At 46.8% G+C, this 25459-nt stretch overlaps 2 protein-coding genes across 2 annotated transcripts; both read left to right on the top strand.

Annotated features, from left to right (window-relative positions):
- Nucleotides 1-644: 644 nt before the first annotated feature.
- Nucleotides 645-1601, top strand: LOC120383559 (olfactory receptor 14A16-like). Its single transcript, XM_039501716.1, has one exon. It carries the CDS (start codon nt 645-647, stop codon nt 1599-1601), a length of 957 nt encoding a protein of 318 aa, XP_039357650.1.
- Nucleotides 1602-17852: 16251 nt separating this feature from the next.
- Nucleotides 17853-18812, top strand: LOC120383558 (olfactory receptor 14A16-like). Its single transcript, XM_039501715.1, has one exon. It carries the CDS (start codon nt 17853-17855, stop codon nt 18810-18812), a length of 960 nt encoding a protein of 319 aa, XP_039357649.1.
- Nucleotides 18813-25459: the final 6647 nt, after the last annotated feature.

Below are 25459 nucleotides of genomic sequence, written 5' to 3'. Positions count from 1 at the left end.
TGCAGAGGGAAACAATGCACCCTAGCAGTAACTGAGCAATGCTACCAGCCCATAATCGCCCAGAGATGGAAATGCAGCTACGATTTGGTGCTATAAATCAATGTGTAAACAGTCAGCTGGCTGTCTGTGTGGTGTTGGGATGGAATCATCACAGATGAGCTGCCATATGGGACTCCGGATAAGTCTACGCTGCGTTTCCCAGGAAAGTGGGAATCAGGCTGTGTGGGCATTTTAATTTCATGGCCAAGTTATCAGCCTGGTGTCTGTAGCAATAGGGGCAAAACGTTGGCTAACATTGTTGGATTTGGGTTGTACTTTGTTCCATCCTCCATACTGCATTTGATCAAGCCACATATTGGGCCAGATCCTCAGATGGTGTAAACTGACCAAGCTACATTGACTTTAATGGAGTGATGCCAATTTACACTCCTGTGATAACACACCAGAGTAGTGCTCTGTTTGTGAGCGTTAAGGAACACTAGCTACTCCAGTCAATAGAATTGACAAATGCTGTGCACCTTTGATATTCACATCATGAGAGATTATGGAGAGGGGAATCAGGGTCACTCCGTCTCTCACTATAAGCCTGACCATTGCCCTTGTCTTTCCCTCCACAGGCAGGACACGATGAACTAAGAAAGAAAATGTCCAACCAAACCAACATAACAGAGTTCCTTCTCCTGGGATTCTCTGACGTTCGGGAGCTGCAGATATTGCACTTTGTGGTGTTTCTAGTGATTTATCTGGCAGCCATGATGGGGAATCTTCTCATCATCATGGTTGTAGCCCTAGACAACCACCTTCACAGCCCCATGTACTTCTTCCTGATTAATTTGTCCATCCTAGACCTCGGCACCATCTCTGTCACCGTCCCCAAATCCATGGCTAATTCCCTCATGAACACCAGGTCCATTTCCTATTCTGGATGTGTGGCCCAAGTCTTTTTCCTCGTCTTCTTTGCTGTATCTGACTTTGCCTTACTCACCGTCATGGCGTACGATCGATATGTCGCCATCTGCAAACCATTGCACTATGAGACTATAATGAACAGGAGAGCTTGTGTCCAAATTGCAGCCAGTGCCTGGATTAATGTAATTGTCTATTCTTCATTGCACACCAGGAACATATTTGCAATCTCCTTCTGTGGTGGTAACGAGGTGGATCAGTTCTTCTGTGAAATTCCCCAGCTACTCAAGCTCGCCTGCTCTGACACGTACCTTGGTGAAGTTGAGGTACTCATCTTGAGTACATGCTTAGGCTTAAGCTGTTTTGTTCTTATAATTCTGTCATACGCTCAGATTTTCCAAACAGTGCTGAGAATCCCCACTGAGCAGGGTCGGCATAAAGCCCTATCCACCTGCCTCCCTCACCTCATTGTGGTCTCCTTGTTTGTTTCCACTGGCATCTTTGCTTACCTGAAACCCACCTCCAGCTCTCCATCAGGTCTGGATCTCATGGTGGCTGTTCTTTATTCCGTGCTGCCACCAGTGATGAATCCGATCATCTACAGCATGAGGAACAAGGAAATCAAAGCTTCCCTGAGGAAACTCACTGGCTGGAGGTTATTCAGCAAGAATAAAGTGTCTATATTTCTCTTATGAACATGGATTTTATCTGTGTTTCTTTACAAACACAATCCATTGATGACACTTTGTTATTGTCCCCTTAAGAATATGCTGTATGATTTTTTTTAATGCAAAATGCTGTTTTTATAGTGGTAAATCCAGACTTGCTCCACTAAGTCAATGGAGTTATTCTAGGTTTATACCAATGTAAGTAAGATGTCCATTAACACGTCTCCAGTTATAGGGAAGGAGGCGGGGGGTGGGGTGGTTAGTGGATTACCGATTGTTGTAATAAGCCATAAATCCAGTGTCTCTATTCAGTCCATGATTTTTGGCATCTAGCAACATTATGAATTTAAGCTCCCTTGAAGGTGTTGTGCAAAATTCCATTGGGAGAAGGACTGAGCGATCAGATATAGAATTTTTTTGCAGATATAGAATGATCACTTTATGAAAAGTGTTCACCCACAGGCACTAGGGTGTTTTTGTCTTTTATCACTTTCCTGTGTGAGTTCATTCAAGAGCGCGGTGATTGTTTGGTTTCACCCACATAATTTTTATTTGGGCATTTAGTGCACTGGATGAGGCACATCACATGTTGTAATAGGCATGTGTAGGACCCATGGATCTTGACAGATGTTTTGTTGGGGGTGATGATCATCATAGCAGTGGAGATATGTCTGCAGGTTTTATATCTGTTCTGGCAGGGTTTGGTGTCGCTTTGTGTTGGTGTGTCCTATTCTGTGGGGAGCCTGCTTCAGAGGATGAGCTTGGAGAGGTTGGAAGGTTGTCTGAAGGTCAGAAGGGGGAGTTCTGGAAAGATTTCTTTCAGGACGTGGTCCCCATTGAATATAGATTGTAATTGTTTGATGATACCCTGTGTCGTCAACAGGCGAATTCACCTTGAATGGTCCCTTGAAATATGTGTTAACTATTTGCACTAAACAATCTGTTCCAATTTGTATTTAGCTGTAATCCTCTGAGTACATTTCCTAGACCTGAAGAAGAGCTCTGTGTAAGCTTGAAAGCTTGTCTTTCTCACAAACAGAAGTTGAGGAATAAAAGCTCTTACCTCTTTCACCTTGTCGCTCTAATATCCTGGGAACAACATGGCTACAGCACCACTGCATAAATCAGTGTTGTGTTTTTCTTGAGGTTGTTGAAAGACTTATTTAAGAGGAAGGTTTTGCAATGTTTCCTAAAGACAATCAGACTCTGGATAATGAGGCCAAATTTTGATCCCATTGAAGTAACTGGAATTTAGCCACTCACTTCAAAGGAATCATGATTTGGTCAGTGGCCAATACACACAAGGATCCAAGTGTGGATCCAGGCAGCTTGGAGAAAATGAATGCAACAGAGATATGAGGGTGAGATTCCCATCTCAGCTAAACCAGAGTGGATGCAGAGTAGCTCCATTGACACAACCAGTTTAATACTGATAAGGTCTTGGACCAAAGACACGGGACTAAGTTCAGTAGTAACATAAACTCTGGTACAAGTTATTTGTCAGGGGTCATTTTGTTATAATATTGGTGTGAATGGGATAATGCCATCACTTGAACCGATCTTGTATTCCATATGCCATCCAGTGTAAATCTAGTCATATCCAAACTGAGAAAAGATCTAAGAAGTTGGCCTGTTATTAGTATTAGAATACTATCTTTGTGCATGGTTGTGTACACTGCATATATGACAGACAAAGGCGGAGTCTGAAATTAGATAGAGAGAGAGAGGACCATTCTTTGTCCTAACACACAACCTAATTGTGTCATACTGATAGATTTCTATTTGATTGTGAATTGATAGATAGATAGATAGATAGATAAGCCAAATTATTGAGACTCATTTCCTATTCAAGACTATCCCCAGATCATGATTTTCTTATAAACATTAATTATTAAATATTATTTACCAAACAATTTCTCTGAGGGTACGTCCATACTACCCGCCAGATCTGCGGGTAGCAATCAACTTCTCAGAGTTCGATATATCGCGTCTCATCTAGACATGATATATTGAACTCCGAATGCGCTCCCGTTGACTCCGGAACTCCACCACCGCGAATGGCGGTGGCGGAGTCAACGGGGGAGCCGCAGACTTCGATCCCGTGCCGTGAGGACAGGTAAGTAGTTCGAACTAAGGTAGTTCGAGTTCAGCTATGCTATTCGCGTAGCTGAACTTGCGTACCTTAGTTCGACCCCCCGCCCCAGTGTAGACCAGGCCTCACAATATCTTACTCCACAGCTCTAAGGAGGGAGATTCCACCACCTCCCTAGGTAACCCATTCCAGTGCTTCACCACCCTTCTAGTGAAAAAGTTTTTCCTAATATCCAGCCTAGACCTCTCCCACTGCAACTTGAGACCATTACTCCTTGTTCTGTCATCTGCCACCACTGAGAACAGTCTAGATCCATTCTCTATGGAACCCCCTTTCAGGTAGTTGAAAGCAGCTATCAAATCCCCCCTCATTCTTCTCTTCTGCAGACTAAACAATCCCAGATCATTTGGTAATTATCCAAACTAAGTTAACTAAAGTTAATGGCGTTACTTTAGGCTTACACCAGTGTAAATTAGATAAGATCTATCTATCTATTGCAACAAACCAAAACAAAATGTTAGTTAACACAAAGTTAAGGTTGTTCCCCGGAGCTGGCAATAGCTAGAATTGGCAGATATTGGCACACACACAGGAGGGAAATAGGGGCTGTCAGCCATACCTGTTCTGCCTCTTCCCCTATTTTCCCCCAGTCTCCTGTCATTCACTATTACGTCCCCCTTCGCAGTGCACCACAATTCTCCTCCACTCCACTTAGCTCCCACTCCTCTCCAATTGACTCATCACCCCATTTATTCCCCCCTTTAATCACTCCTCTGTTGCTACCCCCAAAACCACTTGTTATGAGAGCTTTTGACAACTAGCCAAATGCCTAGGCCACTGCCAGTATCTGGAATCCTGATTATCTCGCTCATTGCTAAAAGCAGCTCAGGAGTTGAGTGACCACAAGACGTGAGCATTAGCCTGCATCCTTCCTGGTAAGCTCTCTTTTGAAATTGCTGAAGTTTGCGTCTTAGAAAAACAGGAAGTCTGGCTATAGTTTTGACTGCTGTTAGGTGGAAATTCAGCTGCAAGGCTAACAGCTCAAAATTGCTTGCTAGTGTTTTTTATTATTATTATTTTTAAGTGACATGTTTTTAACACCTGCTTCTTGTTTAATGGTTGGTTTTGATTGGTAAGCTATGTAACACTTGTAAGGATAAGAAGGGGACAAGATCTGGGTTAAGTGAACTCTGCTGTGAATCCATCTTCAGTTCCCCGGTGGTAGACGGAAGGCTGGCCACTGGAAATCTGTCACTGGACACTTGAGGACCACTCCAGACCTTGAGATAACTACAGTTTGGGGTGCTCCAACATAACCTGCTCCTTGTGTGTGTACGTGCTGGAGACTAAAAAAAGTAAAAGCTTTAACTGAAAACACTCTTGTTTGCACTGTTTATATCAACCACTTATCAGATGGGTGTGCTGTGTCCCCATTGATTAATTTCCTGACACCGCCTCATAAGGAGTAAAGTTACTGAGAGCTTTGGGTTCAGAAAATCGCCGGGTAACACCCTCTCCCGTCGTCCCCTCCCCGCCCCCCAATCCTCTCTGCCCAGCAGGAATGTGCATGTGTAACCTATTTTTAATTCCAAAGTAGTTTCAGCACCTTCCAAATTTTCTGCTGTGCTCGGGTGACATTTCCAGAAATTAAAAACCCTTGGACAGAGGCAGATGCCACCTTCTTTTAGTTTCAGTTTTTGGCCCACTATTAGAGTCAAATTCAGTGCCCGAGTGGGGCTCAAGTTTGATGGCCAGACCATTCCTTCTTCAGAAGCTTAGGTCTTGTGATCCAGAGGTAGCGTTCAACCAGCTCATGCTCTCTCCATGCACATGCACTGTGTAATCTGTTTAGCGCCACACCAACCACTTCAAAGGCTGATGTGCCTAACTGGAGAGCTACACATTATGGCTAATCACCTAGTAACTTGATTTCCCCCAAAAGGCTGGTATCTGGCCTGCACTCTGGTGCAATAACCATCAAGCACTGGGGACCCTGCTGCTGTGAGGATCTGAGCCCCGGTTTGATCTCTCTCTGTGTGAAAAAAAAATCAGCACCAAAATACCCTAACTTTAAGAGAAATTAGAAGTAACTCCATTGCAGTCAATGGGACTGACATGACCCACACTTAGTCAGGAGTAATTCAATGGGGCTGACTCCCCTCTGACCCCAGGGTAACTCAGTGGAGTTGTGATGCAGTACAGCTGGTATAAGGAAGAGGAGATTCAGGCCTTTTGACTCCAGTCCCCACCATGTGCTGTTTAGGAAAGACAGAAACAGAAACAGCTATGTGCTGTTTAGGAAAGACAGAAATAAAGGCAAAGGTGGTGGAGTAGCATTGTATATCAGTGATGAGGTTAACTGTAAAGAAATAAGAAGGGATGGAATGGATAAGACAGAGTCTGTCTGGGCAAAAATCACATTGGGAAAGAAAGCTACTAGAGTCTCCCCTAGGATAATGCTTGGGGTGTGCTACAGACCGGTGGGATCTGATTTGGAGATGGATAGAGACCTCTTTAATGTTTTTAAGGAAGTAAACACTAATGGGAATTGTGTAATCATGGGGGACTTTAACTTCCCAGATATAGACTGGAGGACAAGTGCAAGTAGTAGTAATAGGGCTCAGATTTTTCTGGATGTGGTAGCTGATGGATTTCTTCATCAAGCAGCTGAAGAGCCAACAGGGGGGATGCCATTTTAGATTTGGTTTTGGTGAGTAGTGAGGACCTCATAGAAGAAATGGTTGTAGGGGGCAACCTTGGTTCGAGTGATCATGAGTTAATTCAGTTCAAACTAGATGGAAGGATAAACAAAAATACATCTGGGACTAGGGTTTTTGATTTCAAAAGGGCTAACTTTAAAGAATTAAGGAAATTAGTTAGGCAAGTGGATTGGACTGAAGAACTTGCAGATCTAAAGGCAGAGGAGGCCTGGAATTACTTCAAATCAAAGTTGCAGAAACTATCAGAAGCCTGCATCCCAAGAAAGGGGAAAAAAATCATTGGCAGGAGTTGTAGACCAACCTGGATGAGCAAACATCTCAGAGAGGTGATTAAGAAAAAGCAGAAAGCCTACAGGGAGTGGAAGATTGGCGGGATTAGCAAGGAAAGCTACCTTATTGAGGTCAAAACATGTAGGGATGAAGTGAGAAAGGCTAAAAGCCATGTAGAATTTAACCTTGCAAAGGGAATTATAACCAATAGTAAAAGGTTCTATAGCCATATAAATAAGAAGAAAACAAAGAAATAAGAAGTGGGACCGCTAAACACTGAGGATGGAGTGGAGGTTAAAGATAATCTAGGCATGGCCCAATTTCTAAATAAATATTTTGCCTCGGTCTTTAATAAGGCTAATGAGGAGCTTAGGGATAATGGAAGGATGACAATTGGGAATGAGGATATGAAGGTAGATATTACCACATCCGAGGTAGAAGCCAAACTCGAACAGCTTAATGGGACTAAATCGGAGGGCCCAGATAATCTTCATCCAAGAATATTAAAGGAACTGGCACATGAAATTGCAAGCCCATTAGCAAGAATTTTTAATGAATCGGTAAACTCAGGGGTTGTACCGTACAACTGGAGAATTGCTAACATAGTTCTTATTTTTAAGAAAGGAAAAAAATGTGATCCGAGTAACTATAGGCCTGTTAGTTTGACATCTGTAGTATGTAAGGTCTTGGAAAAATTTTTGAAGGAGAGGGTAGTTAAGGACATTGAGGTCAATGGTAATTGGGACAAAATACAACATGGTTTCACAAAAGGTAGATCGTGCCAAACCAACCTGATCTCCTTCTTTGAGAAAGTAACAGATTTTTTAGACAAAGAAAATGCAGTGGATCTCATTTACCTCGATTTCAGTAAGGCATTTGACACAGTTCCACATGGGGAATTATTAGTTAAATTGGAAAAGATGGGGATAAATATGAGAATTGAAAGGTGGATAAGGAACTGGTTAAAAGGGAGACTACAACGGGTCATACTGAAAGGTGAACTGTCAGGCTGGAAGGAGGTTACTAGTGGAGTTCCTCAGGGATCAGTTTTGGGACCAATTTTATTTAACCTTTTTATTACTGACCTTGGCACAAAAAGCGGGAATGTGCTAATAAAGTTTGCGGATGACACAAATCTGGGAGGTACTGCTAACACAGAGAAGGACCGGGATATCATACAGGAAGATCTGGATGACCTTGTAAACTGGAGTAAAAGTAATAGAATGAAATTTAATAGTGAAAAGTGCAAGGTCATGCATTTAGGGATTAATAACAAGAATTTTATTTATAAATTGGGGACGCATCAGTTGGAAGTAACAGAGGAGGAGAAAGACCTCGGAGTATTGGTTGATCACAGGATGACTATGAGCCGCCAATGTGACATGGCCATTAAAAAAGCTAATGCTGTTTTAGGATGCATCAGGAGAGGTATTTCCAGCAAAGATAAGGAGGTGTTAGTACCGTTATACAAGGCACCGGTGAGACCTCATCTGGAATACTGTGTGCAGTTCTGGTCTCCCATGTTTAAGAAGGATGAATTCAAACTGGAACAGGTTCAGAGACGGGCTACTAGGATGATTCGAGGAATGGAAAACCTGTCTTATGAAAGGAGACTGAAAGAGCTTGGCTTGTTTAGCCTAACCAAAAGAAGGTTGAGGGGGGGGATATGATTGCTCTTTATAAATATATCAGAGGGATTAATATTAGGGAGGGAGAGGAATTATTCAAGCTTAGTAACAATGTGGACACAAGAACAAATGGATATAAACTGCGCACTAAGAAGTTTAGACTTGAAATTAGACGAAGGTTTCTAACCATTAGAGGAGTGAAGTTCTGGAACAGCCTTCCAAGGCAAGTAGTGGGGGCAAAAGACATATCTGGCTTTAAGACTAAGCTTGATACATTTATGGAGGGGATGGTATGATGGGATAGCCTAATTTTGGCAATTAATTTGGCAATTGATCTTTGATTATCAGCAGGTAAGTATGCCCAGTGGTCTGTGATGGGATGTTAGATGGGTTGGGATCTGAGTTACTACAGAGAATTCTTTCCTGGGTGCTGGCAGGTGAGTCTTGCCCACATGCTCAGGGTTTAACTGATTGCCATATTTTGGGTCGGGAAGGAATTTTCCTCCAGGGCAGATTGGCAGAGGCCCTAGAGGTATTTCGCCTTCCTTGTCAGCATGGGGCACGAGTCACTTGCTGGAGGATTCTCTGCAGCTTGAGGTCTTCAAACTGCAATTTGGAGGCTTCAAAAACTCAGACATAGGCTAGGGGTTTGTTATAGAAGTGGATGGGTGAGATTCTGTGGCCTGCATTGTGCAGGAGGTCAGACTAGATGATCATAATGGTCCCTTCTGTCCTTAAAGTTTATGAGTCTATGTCCTGCATCCACTGAACCTCTCTTACGCTAGTCCCTGAGTATCTCCCTCTCTCTCTTTCACACAGCCCAGACCCCACAAACAAACACCCACAGCCTCTAATCCCCTCATTGCCCACTCATAACCCACAGACACTTCCAGCCCCTGTCTTTTGAGATTCCCCCTCTCACGGGCCAGAGCCAATTTCCTCACCCAGAGTTTGTGACTCAGCTTCCTCAGAGATCCCTACTTAACCCCTCTGCCCACCAGTCCCCTCCTCTGCTCAGCCCCATTCCCCTGACATGGTCCAAGACCCAGGGAACAGCCCTGCTTCCTTCCACCCCACCTCCAAACACCAGCCCATTCTCTCCTCCACCTCCCCATTGGCAAACCCAGGCCACCACTTTCTTCATTCCCCATTCTCCTTCTTCCTCTGCCTGGCCCAGCTCTGCTCTTCTGAACTTTTACTCCAGGGTGGGCTCCGCCCAACCCTGTCCAATACACAGTTAAGCTGGGGAACAAGGTATCACTCAGGCCTGGTCTACACTACGAGTTTATATCGAATTTAGCAGCATTAAACTGCATTAACCCTGCACCCGTCCACACAACGAAGCCCTTTATATTGATATAAAGGGCTCTTAATGCCGGTATCTGTAATCCTCCCCAATGAGGGGAGTAGCACTGAAATCGGTATTGCCATTTCGGATTAGGGTTAGTGTGGCCGCAATTTGATGGTATTGGCCTCCGGGCGCTATCCCACACTGCACCATTGTGACCACTCTGGACAGCAATCTGAACTCAGATGCACTGGCCAGGTAGACAGGAAAAGCCCAGCATGGGGCGCTGATCAGCACGGGTGACCATGCAGTCCCAGAATCAAAAAAGAGCTCCAGCATGGACCGTACGGGAGATACTGAATCTGGTCTCTGTATTCTCTATATTGGGAGATGAATCTGTTCTATCAGAACTCCATTCCAAAAGATGAAATGCCAAAGCATTTGAAAAAATCTCTAAGGCTATGATAGACAGAGGCCACAGCAGGGACTCAACACGGTGCTGCGTGACAAGCGTAATGGAAAGCCAAAGAATCAAATGGATGCTCATGGAGGGAGGGAGGGGGACTGAGGTCTCAAGCTATCCCACAGTTCCCGCAGTCTCCGAAAAAAATTTTGCATTCTTGGCTGAGCTCCCAATGCCTGAAGGGTCAAAAACATTGTTGCGGGTGGTTCAGGGTATATGTCGTCAATCTCGCCCCCTCCCCCCCATGAAAGAAAAGGGAAAAAAATCGTTTCTTGCCTTTTTTCAATGTCACCGTTGTGACAGACCTAAACCAGTAGGGGTGCAGGAGTCTGGTAGAGGGCAAATATACTGGTCACTGGATGAGTAGTTTTCTGTTCCCTGAGTGATCAGAGCAGGGGCTGCACTAGAGTAATCAGGAACCTGCTAGAACCAATTAAGGCAGACAGGCTGATTAGAACACCTGCAGCCAATCAAGGCAGGCTAATCAGGGCACCTGGGTTCAAAAGGAGCTCACTCCAGTCAGGCGGGGAGGAGCCAGAGGAGAGGAAGTGCGTGTGAGGAGCTGAGAGCAAGAGGCACAAGCAGCTGAGAGTGAGAGGATGTGCTGCTGGAGGACGAAGGAGTACAAGCATTATCAGACACCAGGAGGAAGGTCCTGTGGTGAGGATAAAGAAGGTGTTTAGAGGAGGCCATGCGGAAGTAGCCCAGGAAGGTGTAGCTGTCATGCAGCTGTTACAGGAGGCACGGTAGACAGCTGCGATCTGCAGGGCCCTGGGCTGGAACCCGGAGTAGAGGGCGGGCCCGGGTTCCCCCCAAACCTCCCAACTCCTGATCAGACACTGGAGGAGTTGACCCAGACTGTGGGGAAGATCACTGAGGTGAGCAAATCTGCCAATAAGCGCAGGACCCACCAAGGTAGAGGAGGAACTTTGTCACACCGTATGTCTACTGGATGATGCTGGTGTACGCGGTGCTACAGTGCTAAACAGTAGCATACCCTCCCCTTCCCTTCTTGGTGGCAGATGGTGCAATAGGACTGGTAGCCATCGTCATCATCCCATGAGTGCTCCTGGCTGGCTTCGGTGAGTTCAGCCGGGAGCACCTGGGCAAAAATGGGAATGACTCCCGGTCATTCTCTTCTTTAAGCTTTGTCTCCTGGAGGTTCAGTCCTGCCTGGAATATCATAGCAGCTAGAGGCTGCGCTCCTCTACCCCACTCTCCCCTTTAATGTCTAATGGAGATTCAGTCCTGGCTGGAATATCATAGCAGCTGACGGCTGCCTCCCCCAGTTTTATCTCAATAAAGTCAATGTTTCTTATTCATGCATTGTTTATTACTTCATCACACAAATGGGGGGATAACTGCCACGGTAGCCCAGGAGGGGTGTGGGAGGAAGGAAGCAACGGGTGGGGTTGTTGCAGGGGCACCCCCTAGAATGGCATGCAGCTCATCATTTCTGCAGGATCTCTGGGGCTCTGACACAGAACGGCTGTCCTCTCTGGTTCTTTAGTAGGCTTGCCCGATATTCTAGGCAGGACTGACTCTACCTTTAGACAAAACATAAAGAAGGGAATGACCTTGGAAGTCATTCCCATTTTTGTCCATGCGCCCCCGGCCGACCTCACCGAGGCCAGCCAGGAGCACCCATGACAGCAGCAGACGGTACAATATGACTGGTAACCGTCTTTGCCAACTCGCAAAGCAGCAGATGGTACAATAGGACTGGTAACCGTCTCTGCTAACTTCCAAAGGCAAGGGGATACTGCTGTGTAGCACTGCAGTACTGTGTTTGTCAGCAGCATCCAGTAGACATATGGTGAGAGTGAAAAAAGGCTAAATGGGCTCCACGGTTGCCGTGCTATGGCATCTGCCCGGGCAATCCAGGGAAAAGTGTGCGAAATGATTGTCTGCCGTTGCTTTCACGGAGGGAGGATTGAGTGATGACATTCACACAGAATCACCCACGACACTGTTTTTGCCCCATCATGAATTGGGATCTCAACCCAGAATTCCAATGGGTGGGGCAGACTGCAGGAACTATGTGATAGCTGTGGGATAGCTACCCACAGTGCAATGCTCCGGAAATCGACGCTAGCCTTGGTACATGGACACTCACCACCGAATTAATGTGCTTAGTGTGGCCGTGTGCACTCGACTTTACACAATCTGTTTCCAAAAATCGGTTTCTGTAAAATTGGAATAATCCCGTAGTGTAGACATACCCTCAGACAAAGAGCCCAGCAAGGTGAATCATTGACGGGGATCACAAGAGCCTTCACATTTACATCAGATCAGAGAATGAATTTAACCGCGATGATGCAGGTCTCCAGCCAGCCACTAACTCACAGGGAACCTCCCTGTCACAGAGGTCAGTGTAGAATTGTTCACTGGGAGGCACTGCCCCTCCCTCTACAGCAGCTGGTGATGTTCCCTCCAGGAGTCACTGCTCTGAGTAGGGCTGTTCCCAGGAGAACGTGGAAAGAGGCACTTTTAGTCCCATAAAGCTCTGCTGACTCTCAGGGCTAGATTCATACACTTCAGGGCCATTCATGGGGCTCTGCCCCCTTGACTCTGTACCCCACATGGAGTGGGAGTGGTGGGGGCCCCTCAAAGAGAGGCTGAGACAGTGGCATGGGACCCCCTGCTCCCTCCCAGAAGATCAGTAGGTCATCCAGGGTTTGCAGCATTTCGGTTTGCTGCCTGAGAAGGCCCATTGTGTTCTGGGGCATCTCCCTCTCCTTTTCCTGCTGGGATTCCTGGGCCATTCTCCTGTTCACTCCGCCTTTCTCCATGCCATCTGCCATGTCGGCACTCCAGGCCCTCTGTTTGTGGTCCAACATGTCCTCCCTTGTCCTCTTCTTTCACCTCCTCAACAGGGTCAGGCCTTCTGTGGGTGCAGAAGGGGCACACCTCAAAGGCCACCATACTAGAAGGTGCTGATAAAAGAGACAGATGTATCATTTACAGTCACAGTGGAAAGGGAAAGGTAAGTCTCAAAACTACCTTCCCTTATTCCCATCAACATTTTTTAAATGACCTGCTTCGTGACAGTGGCAGCTTTGGAGCACATTGGTACAACAACGTTTTCCAGCTCCAGCCATGCGGAGGAGTATGGCCTTCCGGGGTGGTGGTGGGGGAGGATTTTCCATTGCCTGAAGCTATAATATTTCAGGCCCCATTCCAGGGATATGATTCTAGGGCAACGGCACTGATTATTGGCACTATTTGCCACAGGCAGTAGTAGAGTGACCACCTTCTCAAAAGGCAAAAGTGGGACACATGCATGAGCCCAGCCCCCTCCATGGCCCTGCCCCTTCTCTTCCCTTGAGCCCCTACCCCCTGCTCCTCCTCTTCTCCCAAGGCCTGCAACTGCACACAACAAGGCAGAGCTCCTAGGTGGGCAATCAGGAAAAGGTATTTCAAAAATATGCAGGGATTTGAAAAGGATGTGTGACTTCTGGTCTCCACGAGCCCAAGGCAGTTGAGTTCACCATTGTGACCAACAGAGTCATTGTTGCATGGAATGGGGCATTGTGGGACAGCTGCTGGAGGACTGTTAGGATTGACACAGGTCATGTACTTTCTACACTCATGCAGCATCAACCTCTGTAGGTTGACCATGGCTCAATGCCACTCAGGGAGGTGGTTTTACTGCATCACCTTCACGGGGTGCTTACATCAGCCAGAGACAAAAGTGTAGACGCGGGCACAAATAGATCAATGCAAGTTGACTTATGTCAACCTAACTTTCTAGTGTAGACCAGGCCTTAGACGCACCCATGATCCACAGAACCCTCCACTCAGGGGCGGCTCTGTGTATTTTGCCGCCCCAAGCACGCAATCAGGCTGACTTCGGTGGCATGCCTGCGGGAGGTCCGCTGTGAAGGTGGATTTGGTATACTTGCTGCCGAATTGCCGCTGAAGCCACAGGTCCAGAGGACCTCCCACAGGCATGCCACCTAAGGCAGCCTGACTGCCGCCCTCACGGTGACCAGCAGGCTGTCCCCTATGGCTTGCCGCCCCAGGCACGTGCTTGGTGCACTAGTGTCTGGAGCCACCCCTTCCTCCGCTCAGCTGCTGAATAACCCTGTCGGCACCTAAGTTTCTGCCTCAGGCAGGCACCCAGATGCCTAGCTCAGTGCTAAGCCCCAGAAAGAACCTCAAAGCAGGTGAAGATGGACTTTTCCGCACCAAGTTCACCTGCAGGGCCAGATCCAGTAGGTGTCCTGAGAGCACACGTCACTCCAGCCAACACAGCTGGTGGGGTGGGGAGGCAAAAGCCTTTGGTTAAGGCACTCAGCTGGGATATGAGAGTAGCCACTTCAAGTCCCTCCTCTGCCTGAGGAGAAGGGCATTAACAGGGTCTGCCCCCTCTCAGGGGAGTGCCCAAACCACTGGGCTATGGGATAGCCTGACATGAGGCTTCCTCCAGCTCTCCCACTCCAACTGTTTGATGCTGCATCCATAATTAAACATGCCTTGGTCCGGAGAGAATGTGGGACCCGCTCCACAGCCCAGTGGTGGGGGCATCCTGCTGAGGGGGGAACACCTGTTCAAACCCTGCTCCCTACCACGCAGAGGGGGTAGTTGAGCTGGGGTCTCCATGGGACATCTCAAACTCCTAGCCTAGTCCTTTGTACTACTCCCATGGGTGCAGTCCTCGCTCTCCCACCCCTTGACCATATGCTATGTGGTTGGGTACGTCCCACCTCTAATCTTGCAAGAAACAGCTTAGATGCCTGGCTCCAGAAGGGCTCCCGGCAGTGAATTGCTGGAAGAGCTAGGCCCCTCTTTTCTGCCTGGACTTAAGCGCAGAACTCTCTGCTAGAACACTTCCCTCTCCTTGGCATCTGCTACTGGCTGGCTTAGGCAGCTCCACACTTAGTGTGCTGGCTTTGTGCATCCCCCCTCAGGCATCTACCTCTTCCCAGGCATTGTATGGCGATCTGGGGCACCAAACAGAGGATCTGTGGTTTCCCCTGGGTGGCAGGTTACCTAAAAGCTAGGCACTGCAATACAAGGCATTGCAATAGCTAAGTGGATCCCCACCCACTAGGCCATCCTTCCACCCCATGTGGTTATAAATCCTCTCCATCCTCATTCGTGAACCTCCTATGACTGCTTCTGCCCCTCATAATACAGAAGGTGCAAGCAACAGGTAAGGCTTGACAAGGGGGTATTTATTTCCTACGATAGCCATTGGCTGGCAAAAAAAGACACCTGATGACAAAGACCTCTGATAACTTTACTGTTAATGGGCAATAGGGGAAGCAGAGGGTGGGGGCAGGGAAGGGGCAGCTATACTGTATAATGGGCACTAAGGGCAACAGAGGGTGGTCTGGGAAGGAGTTGCTATATCTGATGTACAGGGCTCCAGGGAGAGCCTCACCAACCCCGTTAGAGAACAGACATGGATAAATCTTCTATCCTCAGCGCCAACTCTTTGCTGCCAGAGCAACCCAGAGTCAGTCACGCAGCTCATAGGCAGTGAGCAAGAGTTCTGAGTTTATTGATATTCAGTCTCACTGAGAACAGTGAAAGGGTCCTTTGGCTACCTAACATTTGGCATCCAGATCCTACTGTGATAGGGGCATCAGAGGTAGATAGATAGATAGATAGATAGATAGATAGATAGATGAACTTCAGTGATTCCTTCCCAGCAGTACCTTGACGTTGAGAAAGAAACAGTTTCAGCTGGAATAAAGCCGCACTCCTCAGCACAGTAAGTTGACAGTTGTCATTAAATATCTGGGACATTTAAGGAGTTGAATTTAGCCATATAAATGTGAGTAACAATGTTCACTTTTTACTGTGAGCTCAATCAGCTTGGTATAGCTAATTCCATGGCACCCAGGGGCAAACTCATTTTGCTTAATTTTTATCTTTTTTACATAATGGGGAACATGGGATCTGAATGGAGACCTTGGGTCCATTTTCTGCACTGCCAGTGTCTTGTCTGGTCCTGTAATTTTGGGCAAGGGACTTAACATTCATGGCTTTCTTGTTCCCCATGCGTCGAAAGGGTGGAAATCAGGAACAAATTCACTAAATTCAGTGGGATAGGGTTGTCGTCCGTGAGGTCAGATTCTGGTCTTCTAGATTCTCATAGACACTTGGGGCCAGATTTTTAAAGGTGCTTAGCGGGATTCTGAGATGAACCTAGGCACGTACAAACCATTAAGTCAATGAATGTTAGGCATCTAGGTGCTTTTGAAAATCCAACTGGGCACCTAAACACCTTTAAAAACCTGGGCCTTCATTCTTGATCCACTGTGTGATCCAGTGGCAGGAGGAAATTAGCTCCAATTAGAGCTGGCCAGGAATTTTTCAATGAAAGGGTTTTTTTGTTGGAAAACATCGATTGTCAAAATCAAACTGTTTTGCTAAAATGTATCAGTTTCAATGAGACATACATCAGGAAGGCATCGTTATACTTTTGAAAATCCCACCCGATGCCTAAACACCTTTAAAAATCTGGCCATCTATGGGGTAAGGCAGCGGCTGAGCGGGGGTTTTGTGACTCTCTGGGGGGCATAAATGTTGGACTGAGGTGCCTAAAATGGTATTTAGGGTCCTAAGCCCCTTTGTGAATCAAGAACTTAGTAAGCAAAGTGACCAGACAGGGCTTAAAATAAACACAAGCAGCAGGTATGTTGAATAAAAAGATGCGATTAAAGTAGCACCTCATGAACCTGTATTGTAAACCTTGCAATTACATGGTCATGGGTGACGAGTTCTATGCATCTGAGGTGTCTGGGAACCAGGAATATTCCTGGTACCCAGGCGCCACGGGCCCCTCCACATGGATGCCAGGCCCTCTCTGCAGCCTCTGGATGGGGTGGGTCTGTGTCCTGCCCCAAGCACCCCTGCAGCCAACAGGAAGCTGTGGGGGAAGTGCCTGGGAGTAGTAGCGCGTGGAGACTCCTGGCCTGTCCTTCCTAGGAGCCCCAGGTAAGCACTGCAACTCCCCACCCCCACTCCCATCCCAGAACCTGCACCTACTCTTCAGTCCCCAAACTCCCTCCGAGAGCCTGCACCCCCTCCCTCCACATGTCCTCCTGCGTCTAAACTCCCTCCCAGAGTCTGCATCCCCTCCCTCCACATGTCCTCCTGCGTCCAAACTCCCTACCAGAGCCTGCACCCCCTCCCTCCGCACCCCCCACACACCCAAATTCCCTCCCAGAGCCTGCAACCCCTCCCTCCGCACCCTCTCCTGCGCCGAAACTCCCTCCCAGATCCTGCACCCCACCCCCAGCCCAGAGCCTGCACCCAAACTCAGTCTCAAACCCTGCACCCCTCATCCCCTCCTGCACCCCCAGCCCCTGTCCCAGCTTGCACACAGCACCCAAACTCCATCCCAGAGCTTGCACCCCCACCCCCTCCCGACACACCCTCTCCTGCCCCCAAACTCCATCCCAGAGCCTGCACCTCAGACCCCCTCCCCCACACAAACTCCCTCCCACTGACCAACCACTCACCCATCCTGCACCCCACTCTCCTGCCCCAGCCCAGGGCTTGCACCGCAGACCTCCTTCCCTGACCCAAACTCACTCCCAGAGACTTAGGCAGGTGGTGGGGGTGTGGAGCTTGGGGCGGTGGAGCTTGGGAGGCGGGTTCTGGGCACCACCAAAATTTCTACAAACCTGCCACCCCATACATGGTGATGGAGAAGAAAAGGAAGAGTGTTGTTATTTTCCTGAGCTGCAATATATGCCCTGCAGCATAATATGTAAAGACAGGCTCTATCTACCTTCTGTTTCTCATTCCATGACCATTTCCCATTGGCCTTCCCTCTGCAGTGTATAGCTACACAAGAAATGTCCAACAGAACTACTGTGACTGAGTTCCTTCTTCTGGGATTCTCTGATGTGCGGGAACAGCAGATTTTACACTTCCAGGTGTTTCTAGTGATTTATCTGGCAGCCGTGGTGGAGAATCTTCTCATCATCACAGTCGTAGCCCTTGACCACAACCTTCACACCCCTATGTACTTTTTCCTGGGCAACTTATCCTTCCTAGACCTCTGCTACATCTCAGTCACCATCCCCAAGTCCATGGCTGACTCCCTAACTAACAACAGACTCATCTCTTTCTCTGGATGTGTCACCCAAGTCTTTTTGGTTGTAACTTTTGCAGTAGCCGAGCTGGCCTTTCTCACGGTGATGGCATATGACCGCTATATTGCAATCTGCCACCCTCTGCATTACAGGGTTACTATGAACAGAGGTGCATGTGCCCAGATGGCAGCTGGCTCATGGATTAGCAGCATGATGTGCTCTGTATTACACACAACTAATACTTTTAGGTTACATTTCTGTGGGTCCAATGTAATCGCTCAGTTTTTCTGTGATATCCCACAGTTGCTAAAGATCTCTTGCTCTAATACACATGCTAATGTAATAGTCATGACTGCCCTTGGATCACTTCTAGATGTGGTCTGCTTTGTATTGATAATTGTGTCCTACATTAACATCTTCTCCACGGTGATGAGAATCCCCTCTGAGCAGGGCAGGTACAAAGCCTTCTCCACCTGCATCCCTCACCTGGTTGTTTTTTGTTTATTTATCAGTACAGCATCATTTACGTACATGAGGCCCAGGTCAATGTCTTCAACATCTCTGGACCTGATGGCTGCTGTATTGTATTGTGTGGTGCCACCACTAATGAATCCAATCATTTACAGTCTAAGAAACAAAGAGATAAAAAGTTCTCTGTGGAAAATGATAGGCAGGATATTTTTTTCCAACCAAAGCAAATTCCTCACACTGAACTCTTAGCGTCCGACTGGAATGAAGTGTTCCCATGCTCTACCTTATGGAATGGGACAGGCTGACTCTGTATGAGGACCAGCCTATGTTCATGTTAGTGTTAGAACTTGGTGTTCTGCATTTTCTGATTTTGGCTGAAAGATTTTAAGATTTGAAAGAAATATGGGGGGAAATATTTAAAGCATCCAAGTGTCCCAGGAGCCAAAGTCCCATTTTCAAGTAAGACTCAGACACTTCTGAAAATTTTACTTTTGGGTGCTCAAATCCCGATGAGTTTTTGATAGAATGTGTGAGTCTAATTATCTTTTGGCCCCTTTGAAAATCCCAGGAAAAGCTAATTGCAATTTTTCCATATCCTATTTTGGAATATCCACTTAAAAAGAACTTTTTTTATTTCAAAATGTCATTTCCAAATAAAAACAATGATTTTTTTTCTTTTCAAAATGCTAACTCCATTTAAAAAGAAATGAAATGTTTTGAATGGGCATTTTGACTTAAAATATCATTTTAATGTCATTTTTAAGTCAAACTGACAATTCATAATGATTATTTTCAGTATTGTTTTGTAGACAGGCTGGTCCCAGGATATGAGAGAGACAATGTGGGTGAGGCAGTATCTTTTATTGTACCAACTTCTGTTGGTGGAAGAGAGAAGTTTCTGAGGAACCTGAAGAAGAACTGTGTAGTGTGATGGAGCAAGGCCGGATGGCTACAGGAAAGTATTGAGGAGCAGGTATGTTAGCTCCAGGCTAAGCAAATCCCTAGTACCATGGGAACCAAAATGGCAGTTGCTCCAGGCTAATCAAGGCACCTGGGGCCAATTAAGAACTTTCTAGAAGGTACAGGAGAGAGCTACATTGATTGGAGCACCTGCAGACAATCAGGACAGGCTAATCAAGGCACCTGGTATAAAAAGGGGAGCCCACTCCAGTCTAGGGAGGAGGAGCCAGAGGAAAGAAGTGTGCATGAGGAGCTGGAAGCAAGAGACACAAGGAACTAAGAACTGAGAGGGGGTACTACTGGAGGATTAAGGAAAACACCATACAATCTAGCAGCATCAGACACCAGGAGGATCCTGTGGTGAGGATAAAGAAGGTGCTTGAAGGAGGCTATGGGGAAGTAGCCCAGGGAGCTGTAGCGGTCAAGCAGCGGTTACAAGTAGCACTATAGAGACTGCTGCAATTCACAGGGCCCTGGGCTGGAACCCGGAGTAGAGGGCAGGCCCGGGTTCCCCCCTAGCCCCACTACTCCTAATCAGACATAGGAGTAGTTGATCCAGACTATGGGTTTCATCCAAGGGGAAAACCATTGAGGGGAAGAAATCCGCCAATAAGCGCAGGACCTACTAGAGGAGAGGAGGAACTTTGCCACAGTAGCTTGAAAGATTGTCTTTTGCACCAACAGAAGTTGGTCTAATTCATAATGGCATTTTTTCATTTGCAGCTGACATTTCTAAATGAAAGAATTTTCTTTGGAATGTCAAAGTGTTTCATTCTGGTTAAAAAAAAATCAGCTTTGTTGGTTTTGACATTTCCTAATCAAGCTTTTGAGAACTTTTCGTTCTGTGAAAATGTTTGATATTTCTACTCATCAGTCCTAGCTAAGATGAAAACAAATATCAAAATACCAGAATTTCTCACAGAAGTTTCTGTTTTCCAACCAGCTATAAACCCCAGGCTTTTACACTAGCAACATTCTCACTTTGACTTTACAAGGAGTGGGCTGCTGACCTCTCCACACCTCAGGAGAAAGAACTGAGGAGGGAAAAGGGGCCCGTGGGGAGAACCTGGCTGAGGCCTGCACCTGGCCTTATTTACATCCCAGGTCCATCTCCTCCTAAACCTCCATAGGGGAGGTTTGTGCACTTAAATCCATTCCCCAATTCTATCCATTGAACAATGTGTCCCTTTTGACTAGGGCTGGGCAGAAAATACGTTTTTTTTTCTATAGAAAATTTTGACTTTATGACAAACAACCCTCTCCCCAACTTTCAGCTGAAAATGTAAATTTCTATTTGGAAATAGCACTGCCGTGTCTCTTGGGAGTTGCAATTTTTGTGCTTCAAACCCCTGTTCTCCTCTATGAACAGGTTCTCTGGCTGGACAACATCTACACCATAGGATTCCTTTTTCCTGAGCCACTGTGGTACATCATGAGAGTTCCATGGCTGCAAGAGTGGCGGGCGGAGGGGTGTTGCAGGGAAGAGGTGTGAAGGAGAGGAGGGATGCACATGGCGAGCAGGGACCTCTGGAGAAGGGGAGTGGAGGGGAAGGGAGGATCACTGCAGCCATGCAGCAGCTGGTGGTGGGGGCCTCAGCCTTGCTGCTTTTGCGTCTTTGCTCTCCCTCCAGTTTGCTGACACTGCAGAAACTCACAGGGCAGAGAAGCCTGGGTCTGAGCTGGGCAGAGCTCCCGGGGGTGAGTCCTGGAAGCCCTCAGAGAACAGACATTGTCCCTTCTTGTTTTTCCTGGCAGTGACGAGCAAAGTCAGCTGCACACAGCCCTGCTGCAGAGACCAGTGTGTCAGAGTAACCCCTCATCCCATGGTTAAGCCACCCAGCTAAGGGGTGGCAGAGCCCTGTTCAAATCCCGTCTCCTCATCAGGCAGAGGGGACTTGAACTGGGCTGTTCCACATCCCAGGAAGTGCCCTATCCACTGGCTAAAGGCAAAAAGGGAGGCTTCCCCTGGCCTGATTCCTTCTGGCAGGAAATGGCTTAGGTGCCTTAGCCAGCTGACTCCAGGAGAGGGGCTCCCAGCTGTGGTTCTCAAACAGAGATAAGGGCGTCCCTGCAACCTGAACTTAGGTTGTGATGTGCCTTATAAGGAGCAAGGATTAGCACACCCCTCTTGTCAGCATCTCCTGTTGGCTAGTTTAGGTATCTCTCTGCCTAGCATGCTTGCTTTTCTGGGTCCTATTCTTAGGGGCCTGTCTCTCCCAGTTCATTGTGTGAGTCAGGGGTCCTAACTCAGGCTTTTTGGATACCATTATTCCTCAGTGATTTTCTAGGCACCTGAAAGTTAGTTGCTGTGATGCTCAGCGTTGCAGCTTGTGAGTCCCCTTATAGATCTGGGGCTGTGCTCCTCTCTCATCCCTGAGAAGAGTCCCTCCTGGTCCCATCCCCCAGCCTTGCCCACACTGTATATGTTAACTACATGACTCAGGACTTGATCATTCTCCCATTCAAACTAATGGGACTTATGCCATTCACTTATTTTATTTGGGGCATGAGAAGAAAATAGCTGAGGATTTCAAACAGAGATTGGGGTGTCCCTGCAGCCTGGACTTAGGTGCTGAGCTGCCTGATGACATGGACGCGGGCACTACATCCTTTCTCAGTCAAAGTTGTCAATGCTAATCCTTCCCTCTGCCCCATTCATCAGTGGAGGGGGTCTAAAGTATCTGACACACCAGGTCCCAGAATCCCAGCTGCAGTCCGCAAGCTGAAATTACCCTAGAGCAGTGATTCTCCAACTTTTGTACTGGTGCCCCTTTTCACAGCGCAAGTCTCTTAATGCGACCACCCTTATAAATTAAAAACATTTTTTATATCTTTAACACTATTATAAATCCTGGAGGCAAAGTGGGGTTTGGCGTGGAGGCTGCCAGCTCATGACCCCCGACATAATAACCTCATGACCCCCTGAGGGTCCCGACCCCCAGTTTGAGAACCCCTGACCTAGAGCTATGGACCCTGGGAGCTCATCCCAGGAATCCTAGGCTCCCAGCTTAAAGGTAGGGAGGTTGGAAGCCCTGACAGCCCTACTCCATTAACATCAAGGGTTTAATACTGATGAGGTTCTGGGCCAGTGCCTCTTGGCTCAGTTCAGTGATAACATAAACACTGGTGTTAGTTACTTGTTTGGGGTCATTTTCTTCTAACCTTGGTGTAAATGGAAAAGTGCCATCACTTGCACTGATCTGGCATTCCATGAGGCATCCTGTGTCGATCTACTCACATCAAAGCTGAAAAAGAAATTTAAGAATTAGGTTGATTCTTTTATTTATTTATTTTTTCTTCTCTGTGCATCGTTGTGTACACTGCTGTGGTCGATAAAAACTGAGTATGTGATTAGATAGACCATTCCTTGTTCTAACACACAACCTAATTGTATCATGATAGATTTCTGTTTGATTGTGAACTACAGTAATTAGATAGATAGATAGATAGATAGATAGATAGATTATGCAAGTTATTGATCCTCTTTTCCTACCATGACTGTCTATATCCAGAGCATAATTTTCTTATAAGAATTCATGGTTAAACATTATTTTACAAAGCATGTCTATGAATATTTCTGATCCTGTAACTCCATCACAATCAGCTCATCGTATGTACTCGATGTATGAACTTAAAACTCTTTCAAGTGGATATATTTTCAACACTCTGTTTTCTTTGATTGGATAAATTGAAGTATTAATGTAAAAATGAAGGCGCCAATTCTCAGCTGGTGTAAATTGTTATATCTCCATTGAAGTCAATAGCGCTATGAGTATTCATATCACAAGAGGATCCACTGTGAACACTCATGATTATGATTTCAAACCCCACTACTTTTTAATATTCTCTACAAAGGCCCTGGTTCAGGAAACCACTTTGGTATATGCTTAACTTTAACCACATGAGTAGTCCCTTAAAAGCTTAAAGTTAAACTTGTGCTTAGGCACTTTTCTGGATTAGGGTCTGGGTTAGGGTTAGTGGTAAAGTCAAAGGCTACATATAAAAGGGTCTTACCCGAATTGCTGTCACATCCAGCCACTGCCTAAGTTCCTCTCCTTCCCCATCCAAAGGCCCACTGCATTTGGTGCGTTGGACTTACTGTCCCCTCTGAGATTTGGTTTATTAACAGAGAAGAACAGTTGAAAGCCAGAATCTGCAGGCTGCCTTCTCCAGACTCAACGGCCATTATGTCCCTTGTGAGCTCCTGATTCCCTCTGGCAGGTTTTGTTCTTGCCCAGCAGTGCAAGTTGCTTAAGCCAGGCCTCCCTTCTGGCTGCTGTGAAGATCTGCTTCCCAAGTTCTCTCTGTCCCTGAGTCCTGTCTGGTTCCCCTGCAGGAGGCTCCTGATCCCTACAATTCTTCTACCTTTTACCCCCTCCCATGCCCGCTCACTGACCCAACCCAGCCCCAACCCCAAACCCATCACCTGGGATCAGATGACAGGACACAGGTATGGATGAGCCTTCACTTGCATCCGACGAAGTGGGTATTCACCCACGAAAGCTCATGCTGCAAAATGTCTGTTAGTTTATAAGGTGCCACAGGATTCTTTGCTGCTTTCCCTTAAAGGGTCACTTCACCCTGAGACACTGTGATTTTTAACTGGGCCTAAGGTATTGAGACACCTGACTTCTATTGACTTGCACTGGGAATTCAGCACCTAACTCCCTTTGGCACCTTTGAAAAACCCATCCCATGCACATTCCTGCCTTCAGTGCTGGAATATTCACACAGGGGCCATGACCTCAGCTGAATCAAGTTCCCTGTAAGAGTAACATGACTCTTCATACAGGGATGATTTTGCTATATTCACTCAGTTCCAATGATGCAGGGTGGAGCTCACTCGAGTTTATGGCAGAGATAAATGAGAGGGTAGGTCACAAGTAGAGCTGGTTAGAAATGTTCTGAGGAAACAGCATTTTGTCCAATATTGCCGACTCATAGAACCCAGAGATTCACGGAAACATCTCGGGTTCCATGAACTTTCAGTGAAGGAAAGGCAGACTGGCAATGAAGCCCTGCCTCCAACGGTACATGGCTCCGGGCAGCCTTCCTTGCCAGGGCTTCCAGTCTCCTTGATGGATTTGTACCCAGGATATGTGTCCCCACCACACAAACATCAATATTACTGGCAATATATTTGCACCCTTGTGCTCTATTACTCTAGCAAGGTACAGGGGCATGGAGAAGAGGATATCCTGACATCTACAGAAAGGGTCGCTCCTGCACAGGGTAGAGGCACATGTCATACTTCAGACACTTGTGCTAATGATCTGACCATTTAGGGTTAGGGTGAAACTCAAAAAAAATTAGGAGATAATGAGACAAGACAAATTTCTGTACATTAAGGCTGCTATAATCAAAGGGGTCTAATGAGTTAGGTGCCTATCTCCCCTTGTACAGTCAATGGGAGTTGGGCACCTAATTCTCTTAAGTCACTCTGAAAATCCCTGTCCTAGCTCATAGCCAGAGCAAGAGTCCCCTGTATTGTTGCAGATTCTACAGTACAAACTGTCCCTTGTTCCTGCTCTAATTGCACAGGATGCTGCCGAGTCAGGTATAGGTCCCTCCATAGGGCCAAGCCCATTCTAGTGCCTTTCCATAGAAATCAGCAGATTTGCACCCAGGAGATATTCGGCCCATGCTGTTGAGCTGTTTTCCACTCGCTCCTCTGGTAATGACCACTGGGGATAATCACAGATCTGTGACCCTTATGAGGGTTTCCTAGGGGACTCCCCATTCCGTCTGATTGCTTTGGTTGCTATCAGTACCTGAATCCCTGGGCTTATGTTATATCCCTTGCACACCATGCAGAAGCTTAATGATGTGGCAAGGCCTCTGTCATAAACAGATAGTTATGGGTTAATGTCTTTTACCTGTAAAGGGTTAAGAAGCTCAGTAAACCTGGCTGGCACCTGACCAGAGGACCAATAAGG

The sequence above is a fragment of the Mauremys reevesii genome, linkage group 15, assembly GCF_016161935.1.
Source record: "Mauremys reevesii isolate NIE-2019 linkage group 15, ASM1616193v1, whole genome shotgun sequence".
Classification (NCBI taxonomy): Eukaryota; Metazoa; Chordata; order Testudines; family Geoemydidae; genus Mauremys; species Mauremys reevesii.
The sequence above is the reverse complement of the archived record's forward strand: the minus strand, read 5'-3'. Positions and strand labels throughout refer to the sequence as shown.

What these genes read in the sequence shown, in the direction of transcription:
- LOC120383558 (XM_039501715.1), top strand. Translation starts at nt 17,853, where the DNA reads ATGTCCAACAGAACTACTGTGACTGAGTTCCTTCTTCTGGGATTCTCT.
- LOC120383559 (XM_039501716.1), top strand. Translation starts at nt 645, where the DNA reads ATGTCCAACCAAACCAACATAACAGAGTTCCTTCTCCTGGGATTCTCT.